The sequence below is a fragment of the Trematomus bernacchii genome, unplaced genomic scaffold, assembly GCF_902827165.1.
Source record: "Trematomus bernacchii unplaced genomic scaffold, fTreBer1.1, whole genome shotgun sequence".
NCBI classification, from domain to species: Eukaryota; Metazoa; Chordata; class Actinopteri; order Perciformes; family Nototheniidae; genus Trematomus; species Trematomus bernacchii.
Window position 1 is genome coordinate 11,390,748 of NW_022987803.1, and position 19,614 is coordinate 11,410,361.

The 19,614-nt window shown below is 39.8% G+C and overlaps 1 protein-coding gene and 1 long non-coding RNA gene across 2 annotated transcripts; one reads left to right on the forward strand and one right to left on the reverse strand.

Moving 5' to 3' along the window:
- Positions 1-1,705: 1,705 nt before the first annotated feature.
- On the reverse strand, positions 1,706-12,488 carry fermt1 (fermitin family member 1). The gene is made up of 16 exons (XM_034150399.1): positions 12,402-12,488; positions 10,240-10,399; positions 9,634-9,731; positions 8,952-9,087; positions 8,696-8,821; positions 7,715-7,898; positions 7,506-7,608; positions 7,315-7,422; positions 6,456-6,587; positions 6,218-6,267; positions 5,901-6,025; positions 5,666-5,772; positions 5,355-5,579; positions 5,147-5,271; positions 2,390-2,531; positions 1,706-2,286 (listed from the first exon to the last, which is right to left on the reverse strand). The coding sequence occupies exons 2-16, from the start codon at positions 10,388-10,390 to the stop codon at positions 2,113-2,115; spliced, it is 1,986 nt and encodes a 661-aa protein (XP_034006290.1). The 5' UTR covers positions 10,391-10,399; positions 12,402-12,488; the 3' UTR covers positions 1,706-2,112.
- Positions 12,489-12,497: 9 nt separating this feature from the next.
- LOC117498360 lies at positions 12,498-17,648 on the forward strand. The gene is made up of 3 exons (XR_004557569.1): positions 12,498-12,548; positions 15,042-15,088; positions 17,547-17,648. It is a non-coding gene; the product is annotated as an uncharacterized LOC117498360 (long non-coding RNA).
- The last annotated feature ends 1,966 nt before the right edge of the window (positions 17,649-19,614 follow it).

Consider the following 19,614-nt stretch of genomic DNA (forward strand, 5'->3'; position numbering starts at 1 on the left):
TGTGTTGTTTTAGGAACATCCATGTAAATAAATGGAATTCAATAAACATTGAATAGCATGTCATGCAGTTTGTCTGTGCCTTTTCCTCCGTGTTGTCCTGGCATATAGTCTCCCCCATGGTTTGCTGTGCTGCCTGGGGATGCTCCAAGCGCTCAGAGAAAGGAGTACAAATGTAAAGTGTCCCCACTGACACAGAGAGGAGGAAAGAATGGCTGGCTCAAGTCAGCAGGAGCAATTTAACTATCACAAAAAACAACAACAGCAACAAATATGTGAGGTAATCATATTTTTCACAAAACGAAGACCACACCATTGGGAAGCTTAATGTCTGTTTAATAAAAATAAGGAACAGGGAGAGGCTTGCAAAACTCTGGGAGTTGAGACTCAGGTGCAGGGTGAGGGTCTCATTGCAGGTCTTCAGGCTCCATTGAATCCCCCCTGGGGTTCTTTTGCTGAAAGAGGGAGACAAAGACAGGAGAAAGGGTTAAATCTAGCAACCTATAGGATTGGAAATGGCTGACCTATTTTAAACTTACCTTGTGTTTTCACTCTCACTTAAGTCCCTCTCCCTTTGCCATCAATCCAAAATCAGCTGAGCTGCAACATAATACAGACAGGTAATAATCAACAGAATCACAAGGACATTATATGACTCTGCTAAAAACACTCACTCATAAGTAACGTTTTTGTTTACTGCTTGGAAGTCTCAAATATGCACTCTAAATCCATATCAATAGCGATGTATCACACAAATAGCTCTTTTCCTTATTATTGTGTAACGTTAACTATAATATACTAGCTTGAATTCCAAAATGGATATCCTCATTTCACCACCTCCACCCACTACAATCACACGCCCCAATGTTATATTTAACTAATATTTAACTACCTCCACCCCGGATAAAAGCACGTTAAGAAGCCCTTTTTCTCTAATTCCACAACGTTGGATGAAATAACATTAGGAGAACGGATTAATAGGCTGTTCATGAACAGCCTATTAATCTTATTAATTAATGGTTCTATTATACGGCTCTGGGAAAGGGGACAGACCGTTGAGCCTTTGCCGACTTCCAAATCTTTTATACACATTGAACCTGTGGTTTAAGATTTATTGAGGTCATTACAAAAAGGTTGTTGGGGTGCAAACAAGGCAGATGTGTGACCATGTCGTCTCCCTGCTTGGGTGGGTGTGTTTAATTTCCCACCATGGGGCCTCAATCTGGTATTTTATAACTGCGTTTACACAATGTGCCAACTCCACCTGCAAGAGCAAAAGAGCAGCCTATACGCTGCGCAAGAAATAACAACATTTGGTCAAACTAAAATAAATGATGCAATCTGAGTCACTTTTTTTGACTCCCAAGTCATTTTCAAATGTTCCATCTACACAGTGATATTGTGAGCTCAGTGCAAACCTGTAAGTTGAATTAACGTTGTATTAAACTGGCCATTACTGTAGTATTTGCAGTATTTAGTTTCCTTGATGTTGAATCTAAAGCCAGCAGTGTTTCTGGAAGCACATTATAACTCATAGTTAATTAAATCCTTCTGATGAAGACGTTTTCATAATTCTCTTTTAATGTGTGGGTATAACTGTAAATGCATTCCATAATAATAATTTCAACCAACACAACTCAATACAATGAAATAAGATGACTTGATGACCTTAAAATCATTGTTGTATGTGTAGCAGCAAATTAAGAAATCTGAAACAAGTTGTGAAATACAAAAACACACCCTTTAATGATTGTTTACAAAATGTTTTTTTCTGTCTGAAAAATGGAAATCTCTTCACCTGGAAAAAAAAGCTTAATTCTTACAAATATCAACGCATACAGGTTTGAGAGAATCTTGACTACATATTTACATCAACGCTATTATTTCTTCTAGTGCAGGGTACATTTCTATGACTGTATGATGATAAAAATAATGATGCTACTGTTGTTCTGTGAGTGAAAATGTTACATTTACAGTGTACAGTATTACATTTTCTATTGCAATGGTTTGTTTAGTAATTAGGGTAACCATTGCGTCAGGAGATGAATGCTTTACTTTCACATTATACCACACGTAAATAAACAACAGATAAGAGAAACAGGCTTGTATCTCTCCTCATTCTTGGCCTCCGGTGAGTTTATGGAACAGTTCTTCGTCTAGCGTCTCGTTCTGATCTTTAGATCTTGTGGAGAGGAAGATGTAGCCGCCGATGAACTCGTGGACAACCTTGCAGTCACAGCTCAAACAGCAGAAGGCTATCGACACATTCTGGTCGAACTCTATGGTAACCTGGAATTATAAACAAAGGATTCATGTCTCAGAAGTAATACTGTGAAGCGGCAATACCCCAAGAAACAACAAGAGAGAAGTGAAGTAATATCATATGGCTCACCTGTCTTATCTCCCAGTTCACATTCCACTGCTTCATGTTGGCGAACCTCCATGTGGTGACAGGCAGACAAGAGGACATGTCGATACGAATCATACGGTTGTATGAGATCCCCAGAATCTCATCTTTCTTATTGCCTCTGAATCTGAAACACCAATAAAGGAACAACCAAATATCAATCATACTCAACATGTTCTCATTTATTTCTATGACCAGGTAAAACTCATGCTGAATTCCTGTGACTCCAACAAAGAGCTAATCATTTTAGGAGACTTTAACATAAACTGGAATGACAAACAAAATAGAAAGAACTTAAAACGGATCACCGATAATCACAACTTAATACAGCTAATGGATCAACCGACTAGAATAATCAAAACCTCTAAGACTATGATAGATTTATTATTTACTAACAAAGCTGACAGAATAGTTCAAACCTACAACTTACTGACTGGTCTTTCTGACCATAACCTTATTATTTTTACCAGGAAACTCACAAAAAAAAGGTTCATGGCCACACCTAAAACCCCTGCCTTCGGTTCTCGCTTCATCCCCAAAAACCTGCAACAACGTTTTATGGATGCAGTGAAAATGATTGATTGGGGGGACACTGTCCTCTGAAGACATTGGTGAAAACAGTAATCTGTTTATATCTAAAATTAATGATACAATGTCTTCCTTCTCAAGGAGAGGGTCAGTTAGGGACAGGAAGGAACATCATCTTCCCTGGCTGAATCTACAATGCAGGAATCTCATGAAATCTAGAGACCAACTATTGAAGCAGAGCTTGAAATCCGGACTATCCACTGACAGACAAAAATTCACTCATGCTCGTAATAAGGTAACACAAACAATAAGACAGGCCAAAGCGAACTTCTTCATCAACATAATTGAAGGTGCGAAAGGTAACGGTAAAAACGTTTGGCAAATCCTAAATAAACTATTAGGTAAACATACCAAACAGGAAAAAAAAATCAATGATGCCCTGATAAAAGACCCTGCTGTATTGGCCAACTCTCTAAATGAGTATTTCATAAATAGTGCTCTGGATATTACAAAGCTCTTCCCGCCATCTGAGGCCTCACCTATCCCGACTGTGGATACACACCCCGTTTTTGACCTGGAGGAAATCACAGAGGTTGAGGTAAAAAATATAATCTCAGGGTTAAGAGGTTCTAAGGCTAGGGATACAGATGATTTCGACACCAACTTTATAAAGACACATATCGACGGTCTAATAAAACCAATTACTATGCTAGTGAATCAATCTATCAGCATGAGTGAAGTTCCATCATCCTGGAAGGTGGCCACGGTGACACCGATCTTTAAATCTGGGGATAAGGCAATGATGTCCAATTATAGACCAATCAGCATCCTCCTTCCTTGATCTCAGGAAGGCTTTTGACACTGTTAACCACCAAGTGCTCCTTACAAAGCGGACTCATTTAAATTTTTCTGCAGTTTCTATACATTGGGTTAAGTCTTACTTATCGAACAGAAAACAGTGTGTTTCGGTCAACGGTGCCAAATTCCCCTACGTTGTCAACCCTGTTGGGGTTCCACAAGGTTCCATTCTTGGACCATTACTGTTTTCACTGTACATAAATGACTTGCCTAATGTATGTCCTGAGTTGAATGTGCAAATGTATGCCGATGATGCGGTCATCTTTATACACGGGAAGAACACTGAAATGATCTCATCTTGTCTCTCAAATGCTTTGGACAAGGTTCAACACTGGCTGAACAACATTTGCTTACAGTTAAACATAAAAAAAACAGTATGCATGATGTTCAGTAAACGACCAGTCAAAATCAAAGGATCCAATGTGTTTTTAAACGGAGCAGAAATAGAACTAGTCTCCCAGTTCAAGTATCTTGGAGTCAAATTGGACTCAAACTTGACTTTTAAGAAACATAACTTGCAACATTTTAAACAAATCAGACCCTTCTTAACTGTCAATGCTGCAAAGTCATACCTCCACTGCATGATTCTATCCCACATTGAATACTGTTTGACAAACTGGTCGTTTGCTTGTGCCACAAACCTGAAACGCATAGAACAGCTGTACAAGAGAGCTATCAAGGTGTTTGACAGAAAGCCATATTCATACCACCACTGTACCATCCTTGAAAAATAAAAGTATGCGTTTTATTTATAAATGTTTACATGGACTGCCCCCCCCTTAGGGGAATTCATCCACAAAAAACACACTGGACGCTGCACTGTGACTGTGAAGTCCATCGTAGACGGACCACTTTTGGTCAAAATGTACTTTCCATTAAAGGCAGCTCTTTCTGGAATAGCCTCCCAACTGAGATAGGGATTGTCCCACTCTCAATAGCTTTAAAGGTCAACTCAAAGAATGGTTGAGAAACAAACAGACGTGCAATCAAATGCACTTTAACACAGGGGTATCTCCTCTTGCACTTTAGGTAGCTCTTTTATCTTCTCTTGCACTTTATATGTCATTGCTGTTATATTGTATTACCATGTCATAAATACTTGTGTATGCTGCTCTTGCTCTTTTGCACTTTTTGCATATCATGTATTTTGTTTTTGCTATGTTTGTAAAATGTAATTTTCTTAAATGTTTTATGTGAGGGACTGCGGATGGAAATTAGCTCAAAGCTAAATCTGGCACTGTTACGCTTGACACATTTTTAATGTTTTAAATGTTCATCACTGTGCATTGTCCCTGCCAAATAAACGATTAAAATAAAATAAAAATAGATATGTCAACATAAATATAGGCACTGTACCTGACAATGTAGTAGTTGATACCAAACTCTGGAAGTGACTGCCAGGCCTGGATGAAGCGCATCTTAGCCTCCATTAGGGACAGCCGTGCTATGTTCTGATGGGCCTCCAGGATACGTGAAGTTAGCTTTCAAAGGCAGATTGAGAAATATATTAGATATAACAGCTGTGCAATGCTGATGGCTTTTGGCAAAGTCAAGAATACGTTACCTGTTTGGTCTTGTGCTTCTTGGTGTAGCGCGGGGAGAAAAAACATTCAGCATTCATATCCATGGATTCGATATCAGGAGCTGCCTGACCAGGAGGGGGTGCCAGGCTCTTCATTTGCAGAAATGACTGGATGTTTCTCACTTCTGACTTGTAGGAGCTGTAAGCCATTGTCTTGCCCTTAGAGGCCAAGATACATGCAGCTTTCCACTTGGCATACTGCGTTTCCTGGACAGTTACAATACGAGGCCGGGTTTATATTCACACACTTTACAGGGATTAGGAAGAAATACTCATTAAGAGGGGGGTCTTACATTGTCACATCGGATGTACACCTCATTCATCCCGTCAGCAACTGGGAGCAGGAGCTTGATGCCGAACTTCTTGTCAGTCACGTTGACATCGGGGACTACCTCACAACCTATCACAGAAGAGATAGTAGTTAATTTAACAACAGAAGAAGAGCAGCATGATACAGATCTGCAAATATTAGCATAGAATATGTTGAACTTTATATTTGGACTGCGGTAAAACGCATAAGGGACTGACCTCTCAGGTGAAACTGCTCTATGGGTTCTCCATTGGACATCTCCTTGTTCTTGTAGTAGGAGATTGTGGTGTCCTTGAAAACAAACCAGTACTCTTTGTACTGCCGCAGCGTTAGTCTTTTTGGCCTGATTTAGGACAGAAAGAAAGAAAAACAAACTTCTGTTTTTTGGCTGCAATACAGGTCACCTTTATACTTCTGAGTAAAAGACATTAGAAGTTTATGAGACAGTAAAATATCAATTTCAGCGGGGTATTTAACATTTAATTCGGTTATTTGACATAACATCTTCATGTGATAGGAACAAAGGTGGGTTTACCTAAACAGCCGGAGGGATTCTGCCAACTCTGGAATATCTGTAATGTCTTCCTGGGGGCGGGACAAACAACTGTGAATTATCCTGAGTCTTCTCCTGACATCACCGTGTTAAGACATGCAATCATCGGAGGCCTACCTATCACTCCTGCTCAAAAACAGGTGTTCTACTGTAACAGACCTAAAAAACGTTCAAATTACAGTTAATATTCACTCCAGTGACTTATAAAATATATGTTTACCAGAATTCTGTCAGGGAGTCCGCCTTCAAGTGTCGTCTCCAAGTTGGACAGAGCAGCTTCTACTTCATCTATTTCTGGTTCGTTGGAGTTGTCCATTGGTTCACTTGAGATGGTCAGTTTGCAAATATGATACTGAAAATGAAATAAAAAGAAAGCTTTTGACTCCATAAGATGAAAACTACTAACTGACTAATATATTATCAAGTACAGATCATTATGACTTGAGGGGTTATGCAAGGCAGTCGTGACTCAGAGTGGGCCAGCCGTTGCACCCATGTGTAGGTGAGTGCAAAAATGATCTCATTGAATCACTGTGATTTCTGAATCACTCGCCCAACAGTTGCAAAATAACAGCTGAGCGGATCAGAGATGGCCGGATACTTAGACACAACTAAAACTTTACCACAGTCTATATATTTACAGCAATTATTTCTCTGATGGGGAACTATAATCCTACTTTTCCTGTAACTCATAGTTCTCTTTCTCTCCTCCCACCATCCTTCTCCAGTGGGATTTTCCTCAAGCCCTGACACGTCCTTACATGGATTTAGACACATACCTAGAGGGATACTATTCAGAGGTCCAAGACACCCCTATACTGTACTTAAAGCTAATTTATGCAACATTAGCGTGCCTCTTAGACCACATTACCATTCTGAGAACTCTGGTTTGACAATCACAAGCCACTTTAAATCAGGATTGCTATAAGATAGTTTAGTTCTCAGATTAAAACATGTATGCACCTGAATGTTTGGTAGCTTTGAGTTAGATGAGGCATCATTTTAAGTACTAAGAATTTGACTGTATTCTGTTATACAAACCGGACCTTATTTCACTTCTCCAACTGCATGTTGTTTACCTGTAATGAAGCAAACATCAGCATTTCCTCCTCAGTGCAGTCTATCTCCTCCAGCAGAATGGACCAGCGAGCTTGTTCGTACAGCTGTGTTATTCTGACAGCATCGTACTAAAACACAAAAACCTACACTCAAATTCATTTCAAAATGGCGTTAATTTATTTTTCAAGGGATACATTTGGGGGTGTCTTACTTTAGGATTGAGGTCAAAAAAGACATTATACTTGAAGCGAAGCAATAGCTTTTCCTCATCTTGAATGTCTTGCTCCATAAGAGAACGAGACGAGTCCAACCACCTGTCAATCATATTAGCGACAACCAATTAGAAGGCCTATCGTCTACATTACATTACGCTGCTAGTTTTAAATAAATAAGCAAATAATGAACTGTATTTGTATCTACCCTGCACTGTTGACTGCTTTGTCCACCAGCTCCAGCGGATGGTACATCTTGGCCAGCTCAGCAGGGGGCAGGTTAGGCTGCGATTCGGCCAGAGGGTTATCTCCAAACCAGAGGCTCGTGGCAGACACCGGCATCCCGTTCTCTGGGTCGTAGGTGGCTGTCATTGTCTTGCTGTACATGGGGCCTAGTTCAAAGAGAAATGTAGATACTTTTACATTTTAAAATACTATTAAAATCTGATTCGCCAAAAGGAGTGGGCATACTCTCTGAAGTTGAGGTCAACTTATCGTCAGATTCTAGAGGGCATAACAAACTGCAAGCCTGACAGATCCCCGCAGCACTATATATAGAAGTTTCTAATTTCTTCTCCTCCTACAGTAGAAGTAACTCATTGAAATAAAGATGCTATCCATTTAAGTGCTGGGCATAACATACATTATGAATCTTCTTCTCACCTAATTTGAGTAAATCTAGGCTGCTTTCCAGCAATTACTGTGATGCAGCAACTACGCTTTGTTGATACATCTATTTTTGTCTGCAGTGAAAAAGATCAATTCACCTTTAGATACAAATGTGTTAAATACATGTAATCAAATGATTGAATCCTTTAAATCATCTGCAACAAACATACATTAAACTGCACTGTTTTCTGTAATGTATTGTCTTCATTGATAAATTAGCAGGCAGTCCAGAGAAAGACCATATTCTATTTCAGTAAACAAGTTGTTATTATGGTGGAGGCCAAAATTAGAATGCAGCCCCAAACTATGACAAAATATCCAAGAATAAGGCAAGTTTAATAACAAAGGGAATCTTCAGGAAACATTTCAATTTGTTTCTAGCCAATGCATCTACTCCCTTTTGTATAAAAGTTTTACGCTACATTTTTTTTCCGACATGCTGCACATTTCTTTTATAATCAGATTCTGTGCTTATATACTGTGAAACCTTTTTGTTTAAAGCCTTGTTAAGAATCAGTACCTGTGCCTCCTGGTCCCCCGCCCGCTAAATCGATGTCCCAGATGTCCTCCTGTGCCGAGTTCTTGCTTTTCTTCTTCTTCTTCTCTGGAGGCTTCAGCAGAGACAATTCCTCTGATCTTCTGATGTCTGAGAGGGAGCAGGAACAGGGGAACAGTGTGAAGAGATCAGGGAGAATATGGAAGGAAGGTGAGTCAGAGTTATAGATAAATCATCTAAAGTCACTGAGACTGAGACAAGTAAGGAGAGAGAAACTCACTGAGTATTCGACAGATCTCTGACACTGCCTTAAAGACGACACTGGAGAAGCTGACGGTCAATTTGATGGTTTTCATATTGGGGAGCTGCAGCAACAGGGGTTTGTGCTGGGGTGTATAGCGCAGGTTAGCATCTGCCTGTGTAATAAAGAAAAGTTTTTTCAACCACACCTGCAAAATCAATATTTATTCCCTTTCCTTTTTTATTTTGCTGATTAGATTGCAACCTTAGCTGGTGTTAAGGATCTTCTAATGTTATTGAAATGTATATACACAAAGAGTATAAAAGATAGACACCAAATATAGACAGTAAGTCTGTTTTTGAGCAGAAATGATGCATAAATGTGCATTACACACATTTTTTCCTTAATATCTCCCTAATATTAATTTGGTTGTTACTCTTTGAAAGTGAGCTATTCACCATATTTATTTAGAGATTCAAGCCTTAACAATGCTTGTCACAACATGTGCTTGAATTGAAATCACTGTTGGCCTAACACACATACACACACATAATTGACTTATTATGACTTAGACTCGAGTACTGCAGTGTGCCATTGACATTTAACTAAATGTTTAGACAGACATTTCCTTGACATTTTGAATTGTTCTTGGAAATAAAATATTGAAATGAAAACATATCAATGATCAGCACAATTCTAAAAACACTTAAGTCTTAATTACCTGAATTCCATACTTGTCCAAGGTCCAGTGTGTTTTGAGCAGCCAACATTTCCTCTGTTCCCACCACAGTGCATGATCTGACCAGTCCTGAGGAGCCTCTGCAGACAGACACATTAAGTTAAATACATGTTACTGTCATATCACATGTTTAAAGGGTATTGCACTTCCTGTACCTGTTGTGTGGGTGGCTGAGCATGAATAAAGTCTGGTTTTATGAGTCGACCTGACGTCATGTTATGGTGCTGTGCTTTAATCCGTCTGTTGATGACAGCCTATTTAGTCATCTATTTTGTCTCACACCACCTTACTGTTGCCCTCACTACATTAGCTCGTCTGGATTTATGTAAAGAGATATCAGATCAGATCCTGGCTGAACTTTGGCCCCTCGGGCTATGCAAGCCAATGCATTGTGGCAAAACAATGGCACTACAGTGTAGAAAAATGCAGGGCAAACAAGGGTGTGGCTTGACTAACAGACTTAATATGGCAGCAGGGGCAGGGACTGTGTGCCTAAAACAAAGTCAAATGTAGTATGCTTTTACCAGGTAAACAAACCAAAATTGAATCCGACAGATTACATTATGACAGTTATACTGAGGCACTTACTGATCTTCTCCACCAGTTTAAGCATCAGGCCTCCAATGTGCAAGTCTCCCTTCACCCTCAGCTTAAATTTCATGGACTCATCTCCAGCTTTTTGATCCACCTGCACGGACAGCTCCCATGATGTTTCTCCATACTCTGCGGCTTTGATCATGGCCTTGTTCTAAAAGGAAAGAAGTGCATAGATTATAGACTGGAAGCTCCTAGGTGTAATATTGCCGTCAAAGAAGCACAACAAAAGGAATACGGGAAGTAGAAACCTCCCACTATCTCTGATTAATCCCATAGAAGGGGAATTCCGATAAAATATGTTGACTCTTTTCTTGCTTTCTTTTGTTTGGAAGATTAGGAAACATCTGGTAAAAACAAAACATGAATCAGCGGATTAAGTGTTTCTCAACATCCTGTGGGAACATCCAAATTAACTTGGCCAACACTTAAACAGATCTCTCAGTGTTTCTTTTCCAAATCTTCTTAATGCTTTTCCCGCAGTATCTCTGCAATGATACTGCAGCCCCTGAAGTACTCGCCTCTCAGCCGATACATTTATAAATAAGATATCAGGGAACACACAGACTGGCAGATGTACAGGCTGCTGCCAGCAGGATATAGACGAGACCGCAGAACACACAGTAAACAGAAGAGATGTAACACAGCTGTACGGCTCTGCCCAGACAAGTAGAAGTATACTGGAGGATTCATATATTTGATAAAGAGGGAATGGATGGAAGACATCAGGCAGGTACAATATAAGAAAGAGGAAAAGAGTGGAGGAGGAGCAGGGAGGGTAAAGCTGTGGAATGTGTGACGAGCAGGGACACGAATCTCCTGCAGGGACCATGGCAAAACAACAATCTCCACACACTGCACCAATCTTTCTTTATTTCACATCTGAACTATGAAAGTGTTGTGAATAAAAAGATCCTCTCACACACACACACACACACACACACACACACACACACACACACACACACACACACACACACACACACACACACACACATACACATACACATACACATACACACACACACACACACACACACACACACACACACACACACACACACACACACACACACACACACACACACACACACACACACACACACACACACACACACACACACACACACACACACACACACACACACACACACACACTCGTGAAGACTGGGGCTATCAACAGAAATACCTGTTACATTTGTCCTGGGTAACCCAGTGGTAATGTATACTGTGCGAAAATGTGTTGCCGCAAGGCTAGGTTTAATGAACACATTCTGCTCTCGTTGTGCTGCTCCCTCTCTATGCAGCTGTAGGGTACAGTTCAAAATGTTTAAACTTGCAAGTGTGTGGGAAGGCTTGTTGAGATGTGTTAGAGCGTGATGAATTGGCCCCAACAATAATACACTATCTGCAAAAAATACCAAAAAGTTAGGGAAGGAGAGGTGATGAAATCCGGGTCAAAGCAATATTCAAACAACATAAAATAATATCTGTTTTTTCCTATAAAATATACATACGTTTAAAGAGCTACTGTACTCATTACCTTAAAAAGCTAACCATTGTGAATAGTGAAAATCTACAATCTCTGATTTACAGGTGTTTACTCTCCAACCAAAAGTGCATTAATTCAGTGTACCCATTTAATAATGTAGCAACTACAGGAATGCAGCACTGGAAAATGAACAACCCCTTCTTTACAATACAACTACACACATAGGCTACTACTTTTAAAAGACAAAAGTACTGGGTATCTCTTGTTATTGTAAAAATCAGTCATAGAGTTTGAAATTAATAAAAGAAACATGATGACAGTTAACCCTGTAGTGTGGCCACAACTATCAAGTATCAGGCCTTACTGTTGAACTAAAGATATAAAAACAGCACTAGTGTTCAGTTTTAGAATTTACAGAATAGAGTAGACAACGGTGTCAGACCAGCCCTAGTATAGCAATAATAGTACAATTAAGTCCTAAAAAAATTAAGCATTAACTTTCTTCTATGTAAGACCACGGATAGATAACAAGTCTCCACTGTAAGCTACCATACACAATCAAATGGTTTGATTATTTGTCCATGTGAAGTCTGCCTTATCAATCCCAGCATGATATTGGCCATTAAAAAATTAACAAAGTTAAGACTCTGAAAACAAATCTTACCTTGATTCAAAGTTTTCTGCTGGTGAGCTATTCCTATAAATTCCTTGTGAAGTGGAATGAACCAAATGAGGCTCCTCCAGGAGTAAAACACGCCCCGTTCAGACAGGTAGAGGAGGCGGTACCGTCAGAGGAAGTGAAGTCAGCAAGGTGGGTTTGTTTATAGTCTATGGTTTGTTCACAAGCCGGTGTTCACAACATGTATAATGTCTGAAGCCTGTTTAACAAATGAAACTGACTTCTGCAGGTCATGTTAGTTGTATCGTAGCTACTTCAATATAGTACTTTTATCAAAATCCTAGCTAATTAACTCTTCGTGACAGACTGAGCTCACTATGGTGCACTCTGCCATGAGTAGGCTAACTACCCAGAAACTAGCTAAACATGTTCCACATAGCTAATGCTAATATTGTCTGCCTTTTAACTTTATGACAACTTAGCAGTAAGCAGCAAGCTAATGTAACATGGTGATAAATAATGACTTGGCCTATTTAGCATAACGAGAACTAGATATTATGTTTGGAGTTTCTTTCAGTGTAGGCCTATCATATTTTAAATAATAAAACATGTAAAACAAAAGCACAAACAGATGGAAGTTAGCAAAAGTTAGCACAAGTAATTTTTTTCTGCACACCTATGTCTTTAACCTCACTAAAATAAAATGAGCAGTTTTATTTTTAAAAGTACTGTAGGCCTATGTGTACAACAACACCTTTACGTTGTTTGGTCAAACAATGTCATACTACTTCGTTCTAATACCTAATGGTAAACTACAAATGTAGTTTTATCTGTGTGTTTCACTGGCTAGATGTGACTGACTGATTGATGGATTGATAGCGACTGGAGTTATGTTAGCTATAATACATATGCATAAAGTTATAAATGAATGTAGAAGTCCACCAACTTTTCACAGAATATTTAGTCTACTTGTAATTGGGAGTGACTTTTCTGCCTGTGGCTGATTACTGTCGCAATTTTGGGATACCCCTTTAAGAAACTAACAAACAAATTCTAAATGATACAATGGAGAAGTTAGTTTTTCAAAACCGTTAAAATCAAATCTCCTGATGACACAGCAAAGAAAAACAACTCCAGTATCCAAATCCAAACCTGAAAGGGATTGGAATTGGATACTCAAAAGTTGAATAGTTGTGTTTTTGCTCCAGTAAAGGTGGATTTAAAGAGACAGGCCCACAACATGATGAGTAATAGTTTACCTAAGATTCATCAGCCCACCTTCCTTAATGCCCACACCCTGTCTAATGAGTTAATTAGGATGAATCACTTGAGTCTGTTTCCACATAATGATATTGCCAGCGTCATTTTGTATATTTAATACGTAGGTGTGTTTCCTCAGCAGTATGGACCTTCTTTCTGTTACAAACACTCAGGTGGAGCCCATGTATGAAGCCTGCCACCCTCTGGTTTCCATTGGTAAAATCATACAGTATCTTTGATACTAAGCTGGTGCGAAATGCAAACTTTGACTAGATGTGGATTTCATACATACTCATGTATTCAGATGGTACACATACATGAGATTACAGATGTTACTTTGGCTTTTAAGACGGCTCGCTCTGTATTTTAAATGAAAATTCACTGTCAATTCTGAAAGAAAGTCATCAATTCCAAAACTGCCAACACTTTAGTTTATACACAAATTCAATGTTTCAATCATTGACTTTATTCAGGTGTAATGTATTTTTTTCCCTGTGCACCACTCCACAAGATGTGCAATAACTCCTAACGTAAGTGCGAAATTGTTGGAAGGGAAAACATTGAGAGTGACGGAGATATAAAATAACTGTACTTTAAATGTCCATGATATTATTGCTACCTCTACTTTACCAAGCAGTTAAAAGGTCTGTTATTTTTGTCCCGGTGGAAACTACAGTTTTAGTTTATTACTCATTTTATGGTCATTTAATGGGCAATAAGCTATTAGTCATACTGTAATTGGAAAATAATAGTCACATCACAGTCCTATTCATGGATATCTATAAAAGCTTCAGTCTATTTGTATTCAAGAGATCCTTCTGCATGACTGCCTTCACCTGCAGAGAGACAATTATTAAGACATTTGAACACATTTTTCTGTTAAATCAACCGAAAGATAAATGAACTAAATCTTAGAACTATTAGTAGACAATATACCTTAAAATGTTCCATTGCTGCCACACAGTGGCGCCATTAGACCACAAAAGAGTTGTAGGAAGGAAAGATATAGTTGGTGAACCAGGTTTAAAAGAAAGACGCTCTTCTTGTCTTTAGCTTGGAAACATTCCAGTGTTGCTTATACTTTTTATTATTTGACATGTGTGTTTGGCTTGAACAGAACCATAAAGGTGCTGTATTGAACAAATTCAGGTCTGTCTTGAATTTAATAAAATGTTTTAAAATGATCTTCTATAATTATTTATTTTCTAACTGGCAGAAAACGAGATGCCAATTGCCAAATATAACACAATAATAGGCATTATTTTATATTCACTCAATTAGTATAATGTCATTAGCTCTCATGGCTGTTCTAGATTGCGATTATGAAAACATGCCACATGACAACTTGTGGACATCTTTTTAATTGGAGGCTTTTATACTTTATTGATTAAGTGAAAACCTTGTTTCTCTATTTGTCCCATCCAGGGAGGACCAATACCAGTGTCAGCTGCAGAAGAACACCCTAAGAATTGGTAAGGACATTTCTGGTCTGCATGTTTGGTGCACGCCAACATGAGGTCTTAAGCCTCTGCTCTCCAGTTGAAGGACAGTTTCTCTGACCACTTGATCATTTCGACCACACCCTGCAGATTTAGTGTAGCAAACATCCCTGTGAGTCTGTCTCGGCTCTCTGTTCCAACTCAGTCTTCAGTGCTGGCACACAAGGTTGTCTTGAGTCCTTGTGTAAGACAGGAAATATAAATTCCATGACAAAAACAAACAAATAAACCCTGAGCCTCATAAACTCTGTCATTGGTGGAGAGACACATGGAAAATAACATCATTCGGAGCTGTCAGGCCTGGATGGAGTACAGACAAAAGTAACACCATGTCCATGTCATCATGACACCTGTGGCCCTAATAGCAAAAAAAGCACAAACAGTCCAAGCTAAAGGAAAGCACAAATATCATGTAAGCTTTACTAGAGTGCCTGGGAGAATGATAAAGTGCTTCTTTAGAGTGATGAGGAGAGAGAGAAAGAGAGGGGGGGGAACATTTTGGACTGTGGTTTTAGACACAATAAATTACATCTACTGCCTGAAGCTGGTCTGAACCTACTTGGAAGCGGGTGGGAAACAACATCTGTAGAAGCCTTTGCCGGCTTTCTGTATTTATGGAAAGAGAAACCTCCTGGTGACCTGGGAACACGCTTACCCAATTAGCAGCCTCGCCGACGGATCAAATGGAAGTGAAAACATTCACTGCCGTGACGGAGACTCATCACAATGCCCCATTCATGCTGCTGAGCCCCATGCTTTTGGGGTGATATTGGGTGGGGGGTTGTTCTTCTAGAGATCTAGTGGGGAGGTAGGATAGGCGAAAGGGAGTAATGAATGCAACTAACCTACCTCACCACCTTCTTTGACGTGTCAATGGAGGCCTCATCCATGACTTAATTTGGGTACGGAGATAAACACTGTTCAAAGGTGTTTTCACAAGGTAACCCACCACTGCTCACCTCCACGTTCCACATCCCCTTCACCTCAGACCCTACATCCCCTTGGACGCTCCTACCTCCACAACCCAACAAAACCTCGGGTCTTATCCTGTGGGAATAGGACTGAAGGGGTCAGGAGGCCTGAGAAACAGCACCGCGAGAGAGGCTCTTGACAGCACGGGGCTCTGGGGAGCAAATGCTACACTGCAAAGTGTTGCAGCTCTGATTCATTTTCACCCTTCAAACCCTCCTTTCTTTTGTTTCTTACTTTCTTTTTTTGAGTGGGATTTGATTTATCCTTAAACCACTGACCTCCATAGCTACCATGAAATTCCATACCGGTTCCCGTTTAAATAGAAAATAAAACTGAAGAAAGGACAACCTGCACCTGGCAGGTTATTTGTTTTACAAATGTCAGTGAAATGTGACATTCAGTCGTGATGAGAGTCTAGCAACACAGGTGTGATGGTCAAAAGAGGATCTATGACTTAGAGCAGAGTGATTGACTAAATACATGGTGTATGTGTTGACAAAGGTGCTTGTATTTGCCTAAATATTAAAAACCTGTCCTGTGTAATCCTTGCACTGCTGTGAAGGCTCGGTATAAAGGCTCCTTTATTTCTAAAATTAATTGTTTGTTTATAAGGGTGGAGCAATAGGTGCTTCAGTAAATGGCGTCTTATGCTTGTGGATGTTTCCATTGAAGCCTATAAAGATTTTACCAATCCGGGAGCAATGCTATAAAAATTCTAAACACAGAAAAAGGTTTTTAAAAATGAAAAAGAAATGTAAACATGCATAAAGATCATGCATTTTTAAATAGATTTACATTTTCCATCTGACACAGCCAAGACTGATATTCCTTTCTTCCCCTGTTCAGCTCTCCTTGAGTGGAAACATCTGATAGAAATAAAACTTCTCATGGTGTCAGGTCAGATAGCCATAAATACAGGTTGTCAGTGCAGTGTGACCCTCGCATCTAGAGGAGAGGCTGTTCTGAACTGTGGGTTTGGAACAGGATATCACATGTTTAAATATTGCACTTCTTTCTGAAGAGAGGCTACTGTAAAACAACTTCCATTACAGAGTATCGCTTTACCTGTCACCGGCAGTATTTCATCCCTTTGCTGCCCAGAAACATAAAAGATCTAGATGAGCACAGCCATATGGAGGGTGATCATTCACCTCAGGCAGATTCTCTTCAAGTCCAAAATTGAAGACAGATAGATGGGTTTTTTCAGATGTTATTAGGATTTCAATGTCCTTCATGTTAGTCTGATGAAATGCTGTCCCTCAAATCTAACTGTCTGTCTTCATCCTTTTTTGTCAATTTAAGCAGTTGTGCATGATTTGTGTTCCTGTTTGAGTATCAAATGTGTTGAATGTAGCCATATGCAATGCTAAGAATTATATAGGGTTTGTCAGAGCACTCACAGACACAGTGGGAACACTGCTATATTCTCTGAAAGATAAAACACTACCTTTTCTTGCAGGTCCTCTACGCAGAGGATGTTGGGTGTTGTGGCCACATGTGTGCGGAAGATGCCGTCCAGCCACGTCCTGTGCTACAGAGTGGCTCGGCAGAAACACCCCTTAGCCCCAGCCTTGAAGTCACCGTGACTGATCTCACAGGTACGGCGTAAGAGGAAGCGGGGCGTTGTGTTCCTTTCCTCCTCACATCAATTTGCTTACCGGTTGTGAATGGGTGCCATTTTAAAACATGCAAATGTGAGTAGCCTCTGCCTGTATCAGCTGATGGAGGTCAGTGTTGTTGTTGGCCGGGCCTTAAAGGCCTGAGGGGAGAAAGACGTACTGAGAGTTAGAAAAGGTCGCATAAACTCTAGCGGGATTACTTTACCAACACTTTCCATGGCTGAGATCCTGTGAATGGATCCATTGTGGGGTGGGTCTATGCTCGCGGAAAGCAAACCCTGTCAGGATCCAGTTCATTAGCACCTAGTTTACTGTTTGAAGTTAGTTATTTATCCGGTGTCTAAAGGGAAACCCCGTTCAGACATATTCAAGTGTGTGTGTGTATGTGTGTGTGTGTGTGTGTGTGTGCTTGTGCGTGTATCATGCGCAGGCATGTTATGTGTACTTCTACAAACGTACTCATAGGATCTACAGGGGGGTTTCCAGAGCAAATTGCTCAAGAGCAAATAAAACTTTCCATGGTGCAATAAAATGTATGGAGAAGGAACAGGAGGGACATTGGTGCAGCTCTGAAGGTGGGAAACAACCTTGACATTTTGTTGAAAAAATATATACATAAGGGTTTGAGATATATATGTTCTGACAGCCTTTGACCTTGACTCGCAAGCATAGGAAGTTGGACATTTTTAGGACGCACTTCGTGAAAAATGAACAATGGCATTATATTAGCATACATTTAGCTATTCATCAAATGTAATAGGTGTTAGTAAACATACTTAAAACAGTGTTGGAACAAAACTGAAGCAGCAGTAGTCCGCCCTCTTCAGAGTTATTCTTCTGTATTGCAAACTATCAAGAGAGTGTGCCTGTGTTTTCTCTTTTTCTTTTGTGATGTGTTTGTTCTTTGGAAGGCATCCACTAGCCTCATGGTCAGACAAAAGTGCCGCGTTGAGCAAAACCTCCACTCCACTTTTATGGTCTATGTGGGCCGTCCTATTTGTACATGCTTAGAGCAAATTAGACCAGCAGCTGTGCATGGCCGTCCCATTCCATGTTGGCTTTTCGTGATAAAAATATGCTTCGGTAAACCTCGCAGCTTGGAGCCAGAAATACACGGCCCCGTTTCTTCTGGCGCTGACACCTCTCCATATTTACAATAAGCACTTCCCTTTTCCGGCATCAAAAGAGAAGGACACAAGGAGACAGAATAGAGGAGTGGGAGTAAATGAGGGGGGTGGAGAGAGAAAAAGAGGGGGGTAGAAGGAAATAGAGGGACCACCTATGCAGATGTTTTCCACATGTAGAAGGAAAACAAGCTGCAGCAAGATGAGAATGAGGAAAGGGAAGAGAGCACCCTGCACCTGTTGTGGGGTGATGATCTGGCCACGGGTGACATCAGTCCTCGTAACGTGTCCCGCTGCCTGAGTCATTAACCAACTACAAGCCAGGGAAGGCTCCTTGTACGCACTTTGATGTAGTTTGAACATTTAAATAAAATAAACAATTGTACAGTTTATTTCTAATGCAGAGTGATTTAAGTGTTGAGAGAGAATTGTCGGTCTGTAAAACAACATTGTTGGTTTGGTTTTGACCGTTTGAGGGGCTGTATATTATGTAATAAAATGCCAAAAGAATATCTTTCTATATATATATATATATATGTATGATAACACCTTCTAAACATTTCCAAATGGTAACAATCTCCATTTAAAGAAAAACACTAATGCCTTAATATAAAAGCATATCTTAACATCTGGGGCCTTTTTTTTATTGAAATATGAAGTTCATAAAAATACATGAATGCAGAGACTTTTCAAAAAAAGAAAAGAAAATGGCAACCTGTAATGAGAGCACCTGTTTGTACCTGAACCCGGCACCTGCGTGAGCCTGGATGGGAAATGAAGTGTA

Excerpts from the sequence above, each read along its gene's own strand:
- fermt1 (XM_034150399.1), bottom strand. The coding sequence starts at position 10,390 with ATGATCAAAGCCGCAGAGTATGGAGAAACATCATGGGAGCTGTCCGTG. Across the intron at positions 7,423-7,505 it reads TTTTTGACCTCAATCCTAAA|TACGATGCTGTCAGAATAAC; the intron begins GTAAGACACCCC and ends TTTGTGTTTTAG. Across the intron at positions 2,532-5,146 it reads ATCAACTACTACATTGTCAG|ATTCAGAGGCAATAAGAAAG; the intron begins GTACAGTGCCTA and ends TTGGTGTTTCAG.